The 17633-nt window shown below is 37.0% G+C and overlaps 1 protein-coding gene across 1 annotated transcript in view; it reads left to right on the top strand.

The window, feature by feature from the left end:
- The window catches only part of DYNC1I2 (dynein cytoplasmic 1 intermediate chain 2), a 29022-nt gene extending 12145 nt beyond the window's left edge, over positions 1 to 16877 (top strand). The window contains exons 7-18 of the mRNA XM_017834249.1: positions 73 to 188; positions 8917 to 9006; positions 9232 to 9394; positions 9487 to 9586; positions 10081 to 10206; positions 11176 to 11322; positions 11626 to 11739; positions 12085 to 12218; positions 13206 to 13350; positions 14169 to 14309; positions 15292 to 15417; positions 16094 to 16877. Coding sequence (XP_017689738.1) covers positions 73 to 188; positions 8917 to 9006; positions 9232 to 9394; positions 9487 to 9586; positions 10081 to 10206; positions 11176 to 11322; positions 11626 to 11739; positions 12085 to 12218; positions 13206 to 13350; positions 14169 to 14309; positions 15292 to 15417; positions 16094 to 16207 — 1516 coding nt within the window. The 3' untranslated portion in view covers positions 16208 to 16877. The remainder of the gene's footprint in view (positions 1 to 72; positions 189 to 8916; positions 9007 to 9231; positions 9395 to 9486; positions 9587 to 10080; positions 10207 to 11175; positions 11323 to 11625; positions 11740 to 12084; positions 12219 to 13205; positions 13351 to 14168; positions 14310 to 15291; positions 15418 to 16093) is intronic.
- Positions 16878 to 17633: the final 756 nt, after the last annotated feature.

Raw genomic sequence — 17633 nt, 5'->3', positions numbered from 1 at the left:
ATTGTGGGCAAAATATGAAATAATGAATAAAGTTAAATTTTTTTTTCTGGTTTCTGTATTCATTTTATTTAGACGTGGACCTGTTAAACTTGGAATGGCCAAAATTACACAAGTTGACTTTCCTCCTCGAGAAATTGTTACATATACAAAGGAGACGCAAACACCTGTTATGACTCAGCCAAAGGAAGGTGAATGATTAACTTATTACTACCTAAGTTATTTTTTGGTTTCTTCGATTATAATAACGATGACTGGCTGAATTAAAACCAGCATTTGTGATATTGAAACTTAATAAGGTAAATGAAGGTTGATATGTGAGATAATTGATATAAATCCTGTTATTAAATTCTTACAGGTCTTGCTAACTGTCATTCCGCATCTTGTTTAACATCACTCTTACTACTAATACATGGTATTTTCACACTCCTAGTAACTGTTCAGATTAGACACTGAGTTGCTTAATTAGCTGACAGCTGATAAATAAATGGGATATATTTTGCATTTATGATGTTTTAGAATACACACACAACCTGGCACATGTAGGACAGGGACGTGATTTGAGACAACTGGCATGGCTTCACCAAGGGCAAGTCCTGACTGACCTACTGGCTTTCTGCAGTGGAGTGACTACATCAGCGGACAAGGGAAGGGCTACACATGTCATCTCTTTGGACTTCTGTAAGGCCTTTGACACAGTCCCCCACAACACCTTTCTCTCTAAATTGGAGAGAGATGGATGTGGTGGGTGAACTGTCAGTTGGATAAAGAATAGGATGAACAGCTGTATCCAGAGGGTAGTGGTCAATGGTTCAGAGTCCCAGTGGACATCAGTGACAAGTGGTGTCCCTCAGGGTTCCATATTGGGACTAGTGTTATTTCATACCTTTGTTAATAGACAAAGGAATTGAGTGCACTCTCGGCAAATTTGCAGGTGACACAAGGCTGAGTGGGGTCGTTGACATGCCTGAAGGATGGGATGCCATCCAGAGGGACCTGGACAAGCTCTAGAAGTGGGGCCTTGGGAATCTCCTGAGGTTCAACAACACCAAGTACACTTGGGTTGGGACAACCCCCAGTATCAACACAGGCTGGGTGGATGAACAGATTGAGAGCAGCCCTGCTGAGAAGGACTTGGGGTGCTGGTGGATGAGAGGCTGGACACGAGCCACCAATGTGCACTTGCAGCCAAGAAAGCCAAACGTGTCCTGGGCTGCATCAAAAGCAGATCAGCAGATTGAGGCAGATGATTCTGGCCCTCTTCTCCACTCTCCTGAGACTCTACCCGGAGTACTGCATCCAGCTGTTGGGTCCCCAGCAGAGGAGGGACACACACCTGTTGGAGCAAGTCCAGAGAAGTGTCACCAAGATGATTAGAGGGATGGTACACCTCTTCTATTAGAAAAGGCTGAAAGAATTGGGATTGTTCAACCTGGAGAAGAGAAGGCTTCAGGAAGACCTTATAGCAGCCTTCTGTTACCTGTAGGGGTACATGGCTAGGGTGAATGGCTTTACACTGAAAGAGGGTAAATTTAGATTAGATATTAGGAAGAAATTCTTTACTCTGAGGATGGTGAGGCACTGGCACAGGTTGCCCAGAGAAGCTGTGACTGCTCCATCCCTGGAAGTGCTCAAGACTAGCCTGGATGGAGCTCTGAGCAACCTGGTCTAGTAGAAGGTATCCCTGCCCACAGCAGGGAAGTTGGAACTAGGTGATCTTTTAAGGTCACTTGCAACCCAAGCCATCTTGAAGGCTGTGTATCCTTACACTGACTTAGCAATTAACCCCCCTGCTTCTTAAGAATTTGAATTTTTATACCTGGCACTTGTACTTTGAGTTTTAAAAGAAGGAACTAATTTATTTATTACCTTATGCAGCCATTAAACATGGGCTTTCTTTCTGAGTTGTTTGCTTTTCAGAAAATAAATTTTTCCGAAGAAAATGTGCTTAGTTAATAAATTTACTTTACAATGTTGAAATACTTGAATTTAGCTGCAAACGAAAATACTAGTCTTGACCTGACTTGTGTGTAGTTCTACAACACAATCTCTTGGTAATTTAATGTGACTGACTTTGAGTATGTGTCTTTGCTAGCAATTTTAGTACCTAATTCTAAATTCATAATTTTGCATTTTCCTGCTCTTTAGTACGTGAACTTTTGGGTATTTTATGCAAGGATATATCTTCCAAACTTCATTATTCAGAGAGCCAGAGGATATGCTTTTTTGCTAACTGTGCTTCTTTTCCATTCTTCATTTTGTCTGTATCCGTCCACAGATAAGTGTTTAGGGTTTTCCTGCTTTCATTTCTCCTATGACCTTAACGTTTCCTTTCTCTAATCCCTCAGGTCTCTTTTTCTTCCCTCTGTCAGGTTCATGGAATCTGAAGACTCAGTTCATAGTTTATGTGCTTGAAGAGTTTTATTTCTGCTGCCTGCTGACAGTGGAAATTGCTTGGGATTGTATGATCCGAGTTTCACAGTGGATAGGCTGTAGTTGAGGTTTACTGTAGTGCAGTTGGAAAGGTGGTCATCTTTATTTCTGCATTTACCAGAAAGCTCTCTAATACATGTGTTGTCTCCTGATCCATTCCACCTTAGAAATACTGATTTCTTTAGGGCCATCATAAATTTTTTAATGTATGTGTGCTTACAGGTGCCTTTTCATCATATTAGTGTCAAAGATCTTTTTAAGGTCTATCTTAAGACTGCATGAATACATTCATAATTAAGCTCTGTGTTCACATTCACACAAATAGGATATAGGCTTAAAAAAAGAGTAAATCATGCTGCCTCCAAAAAAGGAGTCACTAGGTAAGAGATTTTTGTTGTGGGAAGAAAACTTTGAACTCTTTAAAAACAATTGACAAAAGCAATATGCTGAATTTTTGGGTGCAGTTAGATAAATTTAAATTCTATAAAATGTGGCTTATAGATTCTTATTCTCACAATCTGAGTTGTCGTGGGTTTTATTTATCTAAGAGCACGTACTGTAAACAAAGTTACCTTGCAAAGTACACTTGAAAGTGGAGCTTGCAACTGGATTTACACCTGCAGTAGCTCCTTTGTACAGGAACAAAGTTGCATCTGAGCTCGGTTAGATCCAGTGTTCACACCTCCGTATAAAATGAAGTGAACCAGACCCTTAATTAATATATCTCGAGATTTTTTAAAATGCTGCTGGAACTGTGCTTTTGAATAAAGGAAGATAGAAGCAGTTTTATTAGATATGCTGTGCAGTTGTTCTGCAGGTTTAGGTCTGCTTGTGCTGTAGGTTTCATTGTGCTAACACCGATTTGGAAAGCGGGGGGGAGGAAATAACAAACCCACAACAAAACACCAAATTAAATAGTTCTCTCTGATCCAATTCTGTGTGGCACAGTGGTTTTGTAGTTGTATTGTAATCTGAATTAGGAAACATTCAAACTACAACTAGTCTGTCCCACCAGAGACAGATAAATAGGAAATAGAAGTAAATTAGTTTTAAAACAATTTCCAGTTGTTATGGAAATGGCAACACATACCAAGTAAGTTAAATAGGAGAGACTTCATGTCCTCAACTAAAAGTTGGCATTTGGAAATGCCTGTTTTGGATTCAGTGTAACAGTTAAATTAATTTTGAAATGTGACAGCTTCCTTGGGTGATGAACAGCTTCCTTGGGTGTGCTAACAGTTCTTGCAACTTCCATTATTTTAGTGCAGTACTAATATGTTGATTTATTATGACCTCGAAGTATTTGAGAAACTGCCTGTCTTAGGAAGATTAAGTCTTTTTTATTGTAAAACAATAAAATTGGGGTCTCCTAGAAGTCAGTTTCACTGAGATTATAGGTTGAATCTTATTTAGAGTGGTAAGTATTTTGTCACAGGAAGTCATTCACTGTATACCGAACTCTATGGAATCTTAAACTTCCCCATTAATTGAAGTTAATAAACATGTTTCATATAGGAAGATGCCCACATCCAAAGTACACTTAGAAGGTAAATTTGCAATACTTGTTGGGGTGTTTTTCCTCGCACTATTGGTTTGATTTTTTTCTCTTAAGTTTTCAATAGCCTTAGTTTTCACCCTCCTTTCCTGTAGCAGCTGTATTTGTTACCTAAAAGAAATGAAATGATGAAATGGTTCATTGTTATGAGGAATATAGCAGAGAAAATAGGTCCTTTTTTTTCTGTGTTCTTTTGGCATGTTCTGTTTCTGGTTTGGTGAGTTTTGTCATTCTGTACATACAGTAATGATGACCATCTTTTTTATTTAGAGACCAATTAAATTATTTTTGGCTTGGTAAAAGTGTTGTGCCATACTTGATGCTGTTCTCCCTTACTTGATAAACTAAGCCTGAGTGTCTCTGTCTGTATGCCATTACTACACTTCGGTAACTTGTCGTGATCATAACATGAACATACGGTGTTTAGGTTGCTTCATTCCGCAGCATCCTTTTTCTAACATCCCCTTTTCTGCTATTTCTCACTGATGCTGTGTGTAACACTTCTCCTGCTTCTCTCATTGTTCAATTTTGATGTGGTCAGCTGGTTATTAGGGCTGTTATTTAACCTCTATTTGGCAACGGATTTTTCAGATCTACTGTCTGAAAATACATTTGAAATTATGTTCCATTCCCTGACTCATTTTTTTCTAGCAGGCAGCAGAAATTGTTTCAAAAACAAAGATGTAATTCAGATGTGAACTCTGGTATGTCTTAATGTTCTGCAGGCTCTATGTTGGCCACTACACGCAGTATTATAATCATTGGTGTTAATTCTTTTCTTCTTATCTATACATCTTGCTACACCAGTCTCTACTATACTATTTAATCTCTTCCTTTGTGATTTGATAACATATTGTTCAGAATCACATGGAAAGAAATTAGTCACCAATATGCCCAGTAAAGATGTGTTCTGAGTCCTTGAAGTCATTAATTCAAAGAAAGATGGGATATAGGGGAATATGGTTTTGCTCAGCTGTCACAATTAAGGCAGACTGTATTAATGTATTAGCTCCACTCTTTGAGGAATAATTGTCTGCTAATGTCTCCAAGACATAGAATTAAAATATTAAGCAGAGTAATAACAGTATGGTGTATAGGCTTTGGTTGTTGGATGCTGTTATGATGAATGTAGCATTTATGCATTTTAGTATTTTAATAATAATAACAGACCTCTGTATATTCGTGTATGATCCTTGTGGGTCCCTTTCAACTCAGAATATTCTGTGATTCTGTATTATCTAGTACATGCCTTTAAATGTACAGTGAAATATAGATGGGAAAACTTGATATGAAGACATTCAGCTTAACAAAAGCCACCCATTTCACAGATGATTTAACTTTGATTAACCTACTCTGCAGCAACAGATTACTCAGACAACTGGAACTGCACTCTACAGTGTTTATTGCTAGGTGCAGCCTAATTTATAGCACTGCTTTTCTTTCTGTCTTGCCAAAATACATCACAATTTCGATGTTAACTCAAAGTAAAAATTCAGTGGTTCATTAAATCTGTTTTTAGCATTCATTGACAAGAAATTTGTTGCCATTAAAGATTGCATAAAAATAGCAGCTAGTTTGCTGCTCAGTTTGTAACCTTAGATCCCCTGTTCGCCTGTCAGAAACAATATGGTGTAAATCCCTTAGCATATTATAATGAATATTCATTAATATGTTGATGTGACAGTCCCATTTCCTGTCTTCGTGGCCTCATGACTTTTCCTAGTCTTAGCAGCCTTTTTTAAATCTGAAATTGTATTTGGTATAGTGACAATTGAAGTGGCATAAAATGCCAGTAGGGACAGTCAATAATGAATAAGGGGGATGAAGTTAGGAAGTTCCCTTAAGGTTTCCAAATTGAGCTGGCTGACTTGAAATAAATGCAGTGCACAATTGTATCATGGTTCTTGACTTCATAAATGTGGAACTTTTTCAGAAATAGTGTGTCCAACCTTTCAGTCTTTGGGTGATACATTATTATTATGCCAATTCCTTGCAAATTCCAGCATCTTGCTTGTTATCAAATAAATTCAAGATAAATGAGACACAAGAAAAGTAATTAAAACAAACATTTCTTACCTCTTTTGTAGTCCAGTAGTTTAATGCTTCCTTTTTTGATCGTAAACTTCTCTGAGAAAGCATCCCAGGTTTGGATAAGAAGCATTCTACTTTTGGATAATAAGGTCAAGAACTTGTATATGTGGGGGGTTTTTTGTTTTGGGTTTTTTTCCCCTACAGATCCCTGAATGAGAAAGTTTGCATATGACTCTTTTTTAGGCAGAAAGTTTTAGATTTATGTAGTTACAGATAAATCAGTGAGATGACATGTTCAATTTCAAGTCTGATACTTCGGGAATATTAAAATAAGTGCTGTATCCTGCATTTAAATGCAGTAATATCAGCTGGCTGTATGCAGTGAAAGTACTATGAAGGAATTTAGAGCTCTGTATAATATATGCCATTTATTTTTCAAACATTAAAAGGCAGGAGCAATCAACTATATGATCTTTTGAATAAAATATGTAGATTAGAAGGTCACTTAGCACTAAGGGGTTGACCGTCTACTTTGACAAGAAGTTGACTCCTGTCACTGAAAATGGTACTTAGAATCAGTGTAGTATGACTAATGGGGGGTTGGGCTGAAATTTCTAATTTGGGACTTTCAAAGCTAGAATAATGTATCCAGGGTGACCCAAAACCAAATCTATAAATTTGAAGGCATCATTTAATTCTGCAAGATTGATTGGCAGAGTGAACAAGAGGGGGATTTTTATCGAAGTGACTGTAACGTGAATATGTGGTCCTTATTTGTTGTTCTTAAAATCCATGTATGTTAACTCATATTACATTTTTAATTAATCATTGTTCATACCTATAGTGATTTGACATTAAGAGTTCCATTCTTTAGAATGGCTATAAGTTATACAGTTTTCAGGTTACAAGTCTGCTGTACATGCGAATCCATCTAAAAAGGAGCAGTGTCTTTCTGTTTCTCTGCGTGATTATTTTGCCCAAAAAAGCTTTCATTTTTTTTAAGTAGCACAAAAGCTGTAATTGGCATGCTTTGTAAGGAAGTGTCAATGTGCAAGAGAGTGGAGATCACTAAGAATTCTTTTACGGGTTCTTTCCCCTTTGCACCACCGCCTCCTCAGCAGGGTCACTGAGATCACTAGCTTTTCTTGAAATGGCCATTTTCACTGGCAGGTGCATTATACCCTGTATTTTCAGATTGTTTTTCCATTCTGAATGTTTGGCAGGTTGATTGCTCTGGCTGCATTGACGGAGAAAGGGCTGACAAATGCGGTTGGGCTGGCTGAAAAGACAGTGATTACTGTTTTCCTTTGTGGCTGATTGAGGCCCTTGAAAGGAAAGATTTTAACCTTCACCATTTGGTTCAAAAGTATGAGCATATATTGAAATCATTCATGCCATTTATCCTAGTTCTGTAAACTTGTCAGAACATAAAAATCGCTCAATTTCAAGTAATGTAGGATTGGCATACGTCATTATCATTTTGATTAAGTTGGAGTTTGTATTATTGTGTGCATTATACGGTGTCATTTAAAGCTTTCTTTCCTGCAGGTACAGTTATATTTTTATTGCCTATACTATGGAGTTAGAAAGATTTTCAGACCTCTTTAAACCTATCACTATGTGTGTGGTTTGGCAGCTGGTATGGCCTACAAGCTGTATTTTGTTTGCAGGGTAAAGGCTTGTCTGTAGACCTCCTGGAGTGCTGGTAATTGCACAGGCTTGCCATTGGGGAAAGACATGATTGGAAGCAGTCAGGCAGAAAAATGTTGTGCCATCCCATTGCCACCTCATAGTAGAGAGACAATCCTAGCAGTACCATCTGGTTGTTGCTATCTAGTCAGCTGGCCTGGCTGCTGGGACCATGGCTTGGCAGCTGGTTCCCATCCCTTAACCACCCCCTTTTTTTTTTAACCCTTTTTGTGTGCACGCATGTGGATTTTTTTTTTCTTTAGTTTTTGTGTTAGATAACTTTGAACATGGGTCAGGGAGAGGCTGCAACAAACAAGCCTGGTCCCTGTTGAATACTGTCTCATTACTTGTGATGAGGCATGCAGCAGTCTCCTGCTGCCATTCCCTTATAAGCAGATGACATAGCTGTTTAACCAATAAAAAGAATCTTTTCAGAAGCTTATTCTAGAAAGTGGATGAAGAAAAGCCAGGAAATACATATTCCACAACACTAAGTAATTTAAAGGTATTTTCTGGTTTACAGTATTCGAAGAATAAAATGTAGAAATGCAGAAAGTGCTGTAAGCCTTGTCAGTATTCCCGAACATTAACATTTTGTTATTCATTGCAATTAGGGAAAACACATTTTCCTGTAAAGTTCTCATTGCCAAACATGATACAGATAATGAGACTTGCATCTAGAATGACAGAAAAAATGTAATCTCTCTGCTATTATCCTTAGCAAAATTTGCCTCTCGGAATAGCAACCTGAAAGCTAATGTAAGCCATCTTCATGCCATGTGCAGACCCATTAGACTCTGATGGTTTCAGATCACAGATAAGCAGCTGCTCTGTAGACTTAGACACTTGATTTTTCTTTATTCTGCAGCATTAATGTGTCAATATGTTACACAGAACATGCATCCACCACATGGTTTTGTGTGGAATCATGAATGCCTGTAAGAGATTTCTGCTTTGGATTCTTTACAATTTCTTATGTGTCTTAGTTCAGTTTATGCAACTACATAATTTAGTGCAACTAAAACCCAGGTGTAGACAGTATTCCAATGATATTTTGGTTGCGATAATGTTATCCTGGGGACTGCATTTTACAAATACAACCATTTTAAGCTGCATGATACCGTTTTACCTCAGCTTATTTGAGATTCATATGGAATGTTACTGTTACTCTTTAGAAACACTGACAGTCTCACCATAATGTTTCTCCTTAGATGAAGAAGAGGAAGATGATGTTGTTGCACCAAAACCATTAGTTGAACCTGAGGAAGAAAAAACATTAAAAAAAGAGGAGGAGGAAGAAGGTACAGTTTACCTCAAGACATTCTCAGTGTGCTGTAAAGAAAGGCATCAATACATTTTTAACTTTTTGTTCCATTAATTTAAAATTAATTTGTTAAATATCAATCAGCTAGCAAAATATAAAATGTAAAAATTATTTTAAATCATGATAAATACTCGTTTTTCTTTCTTGAAAAGAATTGGTGAAAGCATGCAGTTCAGAAAACGTATGTATAAATTTTTTTCAGCTGCCCCTCATGAACTTACAGAAGAGGAAAAACAACAAATTTTGCATTCTGAAGAATTTTTAAGTTTCTTTGATCACTCCACAAGGATTGTTGAAAGAGCCCTTTCTGAGCAAATCAACATTTTCTTTGACTACAGTGGAAGAGACTTAGAGGACAAAGAAGGGTAATGTGAATGTCGAATACTTCCCTGTGAATGTCCAATACTTTTAATTGGAAAAGTGATCTAAGATTAATATCTCCTAATTCTCCTTATAGAGAGATTCAAGCAGGAGCAAAACTGTCATTAAACAGGCAGTTTTTTGATGAACGTTGGTCAAAGCATCGTGTTGTCAGTTGTTTGGACTGGTCATCTCAGGTAAGAAATAATGCTTAGATTAAACTGTTACCTTTGTAAATTGTTCTGCGTATTTGACTCAAATAAGAAGTACAGTTGATACAGGCTGCATTTCTAAATATGTTCTTGCCATGATTTGCAAAAAGTAGACAGAGCTGTTAATCTTTTGTGAAAAGTAGCAAAAGGTTTGTATTATGAAAAAAGTCTTTGGCATATTTGCTTTTGGTTCATGGACTACTTAAAGGTAACTCTGAGCTTCACTGAAAAGAAAGCTCACTTAAAAGTACTGGGTTTTACAGTTAAAAGCAAGTTATGATGAAATAACTGATGTGTACATTAATGCTGTTTTAAGAACTAAATTAGTAACAGTTTTAACTGACAATTTTTCATTCATTTGTAATGTAAGGTGATTTTTTTAACCCTGTTTTGGTGAAAGAAAGCAAAGATTCTAGATTATCTGAACCATTAACTAGTCATCTTCCTTACTTTGAGTTTTTTTTCCACTTACTGTGCAGTACCCAGAACTACTTGTAGCCTCTTACAACAACAATGAGGATGCACCTCACGAGCCTGATGGGGTCGCCCTTGTATGGAATATGAAGTACAAGAAAACTACCCCAGAGTATGTCTTTCACTGCCAGGTATGATTCTGTCTTGGGAGGCTCAAGATTTTATCATGATGAATTTGGACAAGTACCTTCCTGATGTTTGTCAGTATAATAATTTCATTGGGCTGGCATTCACTTTAACCACATTTATTTGCCAACAGATGTTGATAGCTAGAGATTGTGGCTGAGAAACATTATCCTGTTTCAGAATTTCTGACATCATTCAGAATTCAGTCATGTTTGAGAACTGATTTTCTTACTTTATTTAAAAAATAAAAAAGTCTTCTCGTGTAATGGTTGAACCACAAAGGTTTGTATGTAAGGGGATTGAGTGGGATTGCATATACTACTACAGCTTATTTTACTGAATAAAATGAAGACAGCCTGAGGAGATGGAGCAAGGATGAAAACTAAAAATATACATCAAGAAAAAGGCAGATGAAAGTTTTCTAGTAGTTTTCTGAAAGATAAAAACATGCAAATCTCTTCCATTATGCCAAGCTCGAGATAGCCACTTTTTTTCTGTTGTTTTGGAAAATTACATAGTTGAATTGAAATTTAACCTCAAGTTGTCACGTTACTGTCAAAGCCCAGATTGCAGAAGTAACTTTGTTGTATCAAAATGTATTTCTACATTCTCTTAAGAAAATAAGCACAGAATTTGGCAAAACATTATCAAAATTTTGTGGGTTATTGGGCCTTCCTTTGCTAACAAACTGTGCTCAGAGGAATACAGATGTATGCATGTGAAAGAAAAGACAAGGAAAACTTCATTTTATAATGATAAAAAGACTGTTGAGGGGTCAAAAAGGGTATGTGAATCCTTAAGTTCATTGGGTCAAAAAGGGTATGTGAATCCTTAAGTTCATTGGACACTGAAACAGTGTATTAAATAAATCTAAGCAAAGAACTTGTTCTGATATTTGTCCTCATTTTCTTTAGACGTAGTGTCATTGAATGATAGTTTACGTATATTTTGTTGTTTGTTTTTCTTCCTATCAGTCAGCAGTGATGTCAGCTACATTTGCAAAATTTCATCCCAATCTGGTGGTTGGTGGCACATACTCAGGCCAGATAGTGCTATGGGATAATCGCAGCAATAAGAGAACCCCAGTGCAGAGAACTCCACTGTCAGCTGCTGCTCACACGGTAGGAGGTGAAATATCTTTAAGGACTGTGCCATGTTGAGATGTGTTTAATGTCTAGGAAACTGTCCAGTGCACTTGATTGATTTTTCTGAATGTCCAAAATATGGACATGAACATTTAAGCATTATCAAAGTGTCAGAAAAATAAGTATCAGTTTTATAGGGGAGTATTTGTACTTTTGACAATCTGTTCAATCTTTTATTCTTTGTTAAAAGGTGAAGTTGTATATTTTACTGTATGTTAATTATATCAGAACCAGTTATTACCTGTAAATTCCTTTCTGATAGTATTTTACATTTCTTAGCACCCAGTGTACTGTGTGAATGTTGTTGGGACCCAGAATGCTCATAATTTGATTAGTATCTCAACTGATGGGAAAATATGCTCTTGGAGTCTGGACATGCTTTCCCAACCACAGGTAAGATAACTTTGGATATATACAGTATTTATTCCAGGTTAATATTTTGTGAAAAAAATTAACTAACTTTAGAAACAGTAATCAACGGTTTCCCAACACCCAGAATTAAAATAGCTTGATATTTGGTAAAATATTTGCCCACCTATGGAATCAGATATTTTCTGTTGATCCTTTTGTATATTTTTGTTGCACTTTTATTAGTGGTGGAAACAATAAGAAAACTTCCTTATTCCTGCCCAATCTATACAAGTGAAATAAAAACCCCTTCCTATTGCAAAATCTAAATGATTTTGTAGGTGTTAATATTTCTTTTCATAAATTAAGTTGCTGATATTTTCACTACAGGATAGCATGGAGCTGGTTCACAAACAGTCCAAGGCTGTGGCTGTTACCTGCATGTCTTTCCCTATTGGAGATGTCAACAACTTTGTTGTTGGCAGTGAAGAAGGCTCAGTGTACACTGCATGCCGTCATGGCAGGTGAATACAAACTTTAACTATTCAAAGGAAATAAAAATAGTGAAAAGAGAAGTCCCTGCATGCTTTACACTCCTAAAATTATTTAAAGTGCATATTTCCTCCTTTGTGTTGAAGGAGTTCAAAGTAGCTGTTTGTGAATTGCAATGCACACCTTTTCCTGAGTAAGAGCTTCATTAAAAACAGGAGAAGTTGGAATATTGAATTGGTATTATGAGTTGTGTTGATGAGGACAGCATAGGTTACTGTGGTTTTATTCATTTGAATTGTAGCAGAACATTCCAAACTTCGTATCAGTTTTGTAGATAATTGTACAGTAACATCACGCACAAATCTTAAATTGGCTAGCTGTTCTCCTGCTGTTCAATCTATTTTGAAATTGTCTTGACTGTATCTTATCAATTGCTTTCTTAAATACAATTGAGTGTCCAGGTTTCATCTCAAATACATATCACCCTCGCTGCACAGCTTTTTGGTTCCAAAATACCCAAAATTGTATCACTTTTGTGTAACATCTTTCCCATCTGTTCCCCCCCTTCTTTTTCATTGCTCCTGATAGGAGGCTATTAGGGATATATGTTACTGGTTTATGTCTGAACCCCGTGTCCATAAACTTCCCTTAAATCAGTGGGAGTTTTACACTCATTCCTGAAGACTGGATTTTGTTCCTTGTGTGAATGGAAGTTTTAGCTATTGCTTGGAGGACAATGTAGTTAAATGTGTGGACTGGTACCTGCTGAATGAGTCTCTTCTCCCTGGGATATATTCTGGCACCGAGGGTTAGTAGAAAATAGATGTTGAACTTAAGGTCTGTTTTCAAGCCTGGTCTTCTGCGATCCTGCTGTGGTGAAGCCTTTTGCAGTGAGGTAACATCCATATAAAGCAACAAAATCTTCCTGTGGCTATGTTTAAATTGCATTTCAGTGCTATCTCTGTCTGCAGATGTACAGTTTCCAAATAAATTAACCTTGGTTGTATATTCTGAAACAGCAAAGCTGGAATCAGTGAGATGTTTGAAGGACACCAGGGACCAATCACAGGTATCAACTGCCATGCAGCAGTTGGACCTGTAGACTTCTCACATCTTTTTGTCACCTCTTCTTTTGACTGGACAGTAAAGCTTTGGACAACTAAGGTAACTTAGATAGTTCAGTGGTTTTCTTCGTAGCCCTTGACACAAGGTGGTGCTATAATGTAAGCTACTTAAGGCAGTTCACTAACCTGAAGTCAAATCCTGTGAAGCCCTGAGGTTCTTAGCTGCAGTCCTGCAAAGAGGAGGCAGCTGATGAGCAAAACTACAGTTAACAACATAAAGCTTTGCTTTCAGCTTGTGCATCATTTGTATACTTCTGATCCATTCTTTTCACCCTTTTGCCCTTTGTTATCAACAATGATTACAATGTAATCAAATGTAAATCATGTTGTAAAGTCAGTTGCTTCATATATTCATAAGGCAAATGTTTTGCTACAATTTTTGTGGAGGACTAAGGGACAGCATTAAAACTGATGTCAGTTAAACTTCATGAGGCTCACAATTGAAATATGTCATTCCCATTGCCAGAATTACTTCTTTGTCAGTTTGATGCCCTGAAGAATGCAAAGCAGAGGAAGCAGAGTTAGAATCTCCCAGTAATAGTCTGAAGTGCTGTCAGTGAATTATCATTGGCTTGACTTACAAGATTCTTAATGTGTTAAATTTACAGTCTTTTAAAATGTTGTCTTGCTATTGTTTTACAGTAGCAGCCAGCAAAAGGGCTGCATGCTTTGGAAAGCATACCTTTAATAATAGCATTAATTTTGGGCTGGTTTCTGCAGAGGCATTTTTTTAAAGCAAGTCAAAATGTGAATTACTTTTTAGTTATATTGAAGTTCTCTATTTTGGTTTGCCCTTTAGCTTTATAATTTTGAATTGCAGGGTTTGGGTATTGCATTTTCATCTTTGCTTTTTTTCAGAATAACAAACCTCTCTACTCCTTTGAAGACAACTCAGATTATGTTTATGATGTGATGTGGTCTCCAACTCACCCTGCCTTGTTTGCCTGTGTGGATGGGATGGGCAGACTTGACCTGTGGAATCTCAACAATGATACTGAGGTGAGGAAGTCAGGTTAACAGTCAAATGTAGCTGGAAAACTGTTTGTACACTTAAAAAATTTAAGTCAAGAGTTTACCATAGTGTTTTGGTTTGGTTTTTTGTTGTTCTTAGATATTCTGTAGTTCAAGTAGCTTCTGTGTAATAGACTGCATTCTTTGATTACAGGGTTGCAACTTAGATGACTCCTTACAATGAATAACAGCAATAATTGTTTTACCTGTGACAAGAGTGCAAAACGTCTACTGGTGTAACACTGATCCATTTTGTGAAAGTGATTACAGATCTCCCACTCTGTGACCTTGTCACCTATAGCTTAACAGTGTGAACGAACCTGTTACCACACCCCACTGTTGTTCCTATTGCCATGGTAATACTGCAGTGAAGGTGTCATTTGTTTCTCAACTTAGAGAACTGAATGTTTGGTTTTCCAGCGTGAGTTATGAACTTCATTATAGTATAAGTCTTTTCCAAGACTTGTTGGAGGTAGGTCAGAGGAAAAACCTGACAGCTACTTAGTACTTAAATTTCACCTTCTTAAAACTACATATAGAAGAAAGTTGTAGACCATATGCCAGCCCCTGGCTTCAAATTGGAATTACCTGGTTCTAGCCTTTTGGACAGGACTTGACGTGCTAAAACACCTGATTTCATCCCTGCCCTCTGTCATAATCTTTCTTGAGATCCCAGGGCTCCTTGTTGTTGACTTCGATGCATGTCTGTGCCTCCTGTCTCGCAGGAAGAGTGCAGATGTGCTTTTTGATGGAGAACATTTGAACTTTGGCCAAGAGACAGAAACTGTGTTGTTTTAGTCATGTCACTGAGAGTCTTTATATGGTGTGCAGTCTCTGATCTGCCTACTGCGCATCAGTTGAAGTGCTGGGAACTTCTTTTGATACAACACGGAGGGAGTAGGTGTGTTCTGTAATCTACAGCTTATGGAAACCTGATGCATTTTTAGCAATGTGTTTCAAATCCACATAGGTACCAACTGCAAGCATCACTGTGGAGGGCAATCCTGCTCTGAACCGTGTGAGATGGACACATTCTGGGAGAGAGATTGCTGTAGGTGATTCAGAGGGACAAATAGTTATATATGATGTGGGAGAGGTATGTATACCATGTATTGTGCAAAGTATATTGAGTTTCTTTGCCCTTTACTTAGCACCTTGCTTTTCACTTTTTTTCTCCTGTCATTACAGGAATCACTTTTAGGTTTAATTTTTATTTTCAGATAAAGATTCCTTTTAGGGTTTTATTTAGGGTGTTCTAGCATAACTTTTTAGTGTGCTGTCACTGTTAAAAAGGAAAAACATTACTGTAAGGCTGGCAAAATAAGATGAAAGAACCAATGGTTTTGTTTGTAGAGACTTTGTCTTCTTTGTAACTGTGGCACATGTGAATTGTGACTGCAGTGGAGCAGTGTTGATTTTGTTCCCACAGGGAAGCTGTTGCTATTGCAAGTATGTGTACTGCAGTAGTACAAAACTGATTGATGGGCTGAGGATATAGCATTAGCATGCAGTTTTGGAGGCAGTCTCTCAGATGGAGGTGTAGAGCCCAAGTTTGTAGTAATATCATTATATACTTAAATGTAGGATTCTCAAATTCTGCTTGTTTCATTAGTTAGAGCTATTGATGGTCAGACTGTTTTAAAAAGTGACACTAAATAAAGGTAAGTTTTTCTATGGGAACCTCTTCTGAATATTACTTAAGTGCTCTGCTGTTCAAAGTGAGCTCAGATTTACTTATCATTAGGTCTAAATAACACTCTCTTTGTCCACAGCAAATTGCTGTTCCTCGTGGTGATGAGTGGACTCGCTTTGGTCGGACGCTGGCAGAAATAAACGCCAACAGAGCTGACGCAGAAGAGGAAGCTGCGACCCGAATCCCGGCCTAGAGCTGGAAAATAGGCAGCACTGGTAGATTTGTGAATGATTTGATGCAAATCCTAAAAGTGCAAGCATGTGTCGGTTCAAATCATAGCTTAAGGGAGGAATGTATGGATTCAACTATGGACTTTGAAAACATATTAAGATCACTGAAAATCAGATCTTGCATTGTCACTTTTTATATATAAATTACAAGCACATTCTTGGATTTGTGTAACTTTTAATACAGTTAACTTTGACTTTGCAAGGAACTTACTTTGCTGAAACACTAACCTGGTATAAATTTGCTACTTGGCTTCTGAAAATTCCAGTCTGAAACAGTATCTTTCTGAAAAGTAGAAGTTCTGTTCCTAAAACTTTCTGTATTACACAGACTAACCTTCATTAGGTAGTAAATGTCTGAAGCATTCTTTAATGAACTCCTCAAATTACTCATGGATATGCATGCATATGTTCCAAATAAATGTCATTGTTCATATATAGATAAGCCTCAGACTCTGGTAGTGGGTAATATATGTGAATAAAACTTGTCTGTAGTTACAAACTTACTTGATAATCCACCCTGAATTAATGAAATACATATTTAATACCAAGTTCTTTTTGTCTGAATTGGTGCATTAAAAGGTGAGATTGATTCATAAATAAATACGAGAACTTGTCAGCTGCCCTGACCTCTAATCTGTGTCCCTGCAGTAGTTTAAAGTTTCTGGGAGCTGCTCCTTTTGTTTTACTATACACATCACAGAATTCTTTTCTACCTTCAACCTCCACTTCTTCCCAAAGCCATTGGCCAATAGGAAAAAGGCTATTGTCAAATTTTTCTTTTCCAAAGGATAAGGAACTAGATTTTTACTTAATTTCTATGGGATGATGATTTGCACAGGCTTGCTACTAATTTTCTGTATTAAGTTAAAGGAAGATTTTTTTCATTGATTTTTAACATTTTTGTTGAAAACAAACTTTGTAATGGCTTTAAACAGAATAGTTGCAATTTCTGTTAAAGGTTAATTTTTTTCTTAGCACATTATAAAGTTTAAAGGGGTGGGGGCCTATAGTTTGCTTTTGGGTTGGTTTTGGTGTTTTTGGGGTTTTTAATGAATATTCTGAGTTGTAATAATTAGATTCTAAACCAGTATTGATGCCTTTAACTTAGGATTCTACATTTGTTTCTTCTGTTCTTAAATCTGCTACAAGTTTATTGTTTTCTCAGAGGAGCTGGTTTTATATGCTTAAAAATAGGAAATAGGCTTATATTTATTGATCAGCTTTATCTCCAGAAGTATTCTCCTTGTTTCTTCATTGTTTGTATTTTAACTTTTCTGTTTTGTTTGGATTTTTTTCTGTTTCTCCTCCTCTCAGTTCTATTATGAGTAGTTTATAGAGACATAGGCAGCAGGAACAGCAGTTCTGTCTTCAGGAGGGGTTTTTTTCCCA

Source organism: Lepidothrix coronata, unplaced genomic scaffold, assembly GCF_001604755.1.
Source record: "Lepidothrix coronata isolate B3197 unplaced genomic scaffold, Lepidothrix_coronata-1.0 Scaffold7, whole genome shotgun sequence".
NCBI lineage: Eukaryota > Metazoa > Chordata > Aves > Passeriformes > Pipridae > Lepidothrix > Lepidothrix coronata.
This window is presented reverse-complemented; position numbering and strand designations above follow the sequence as displayed.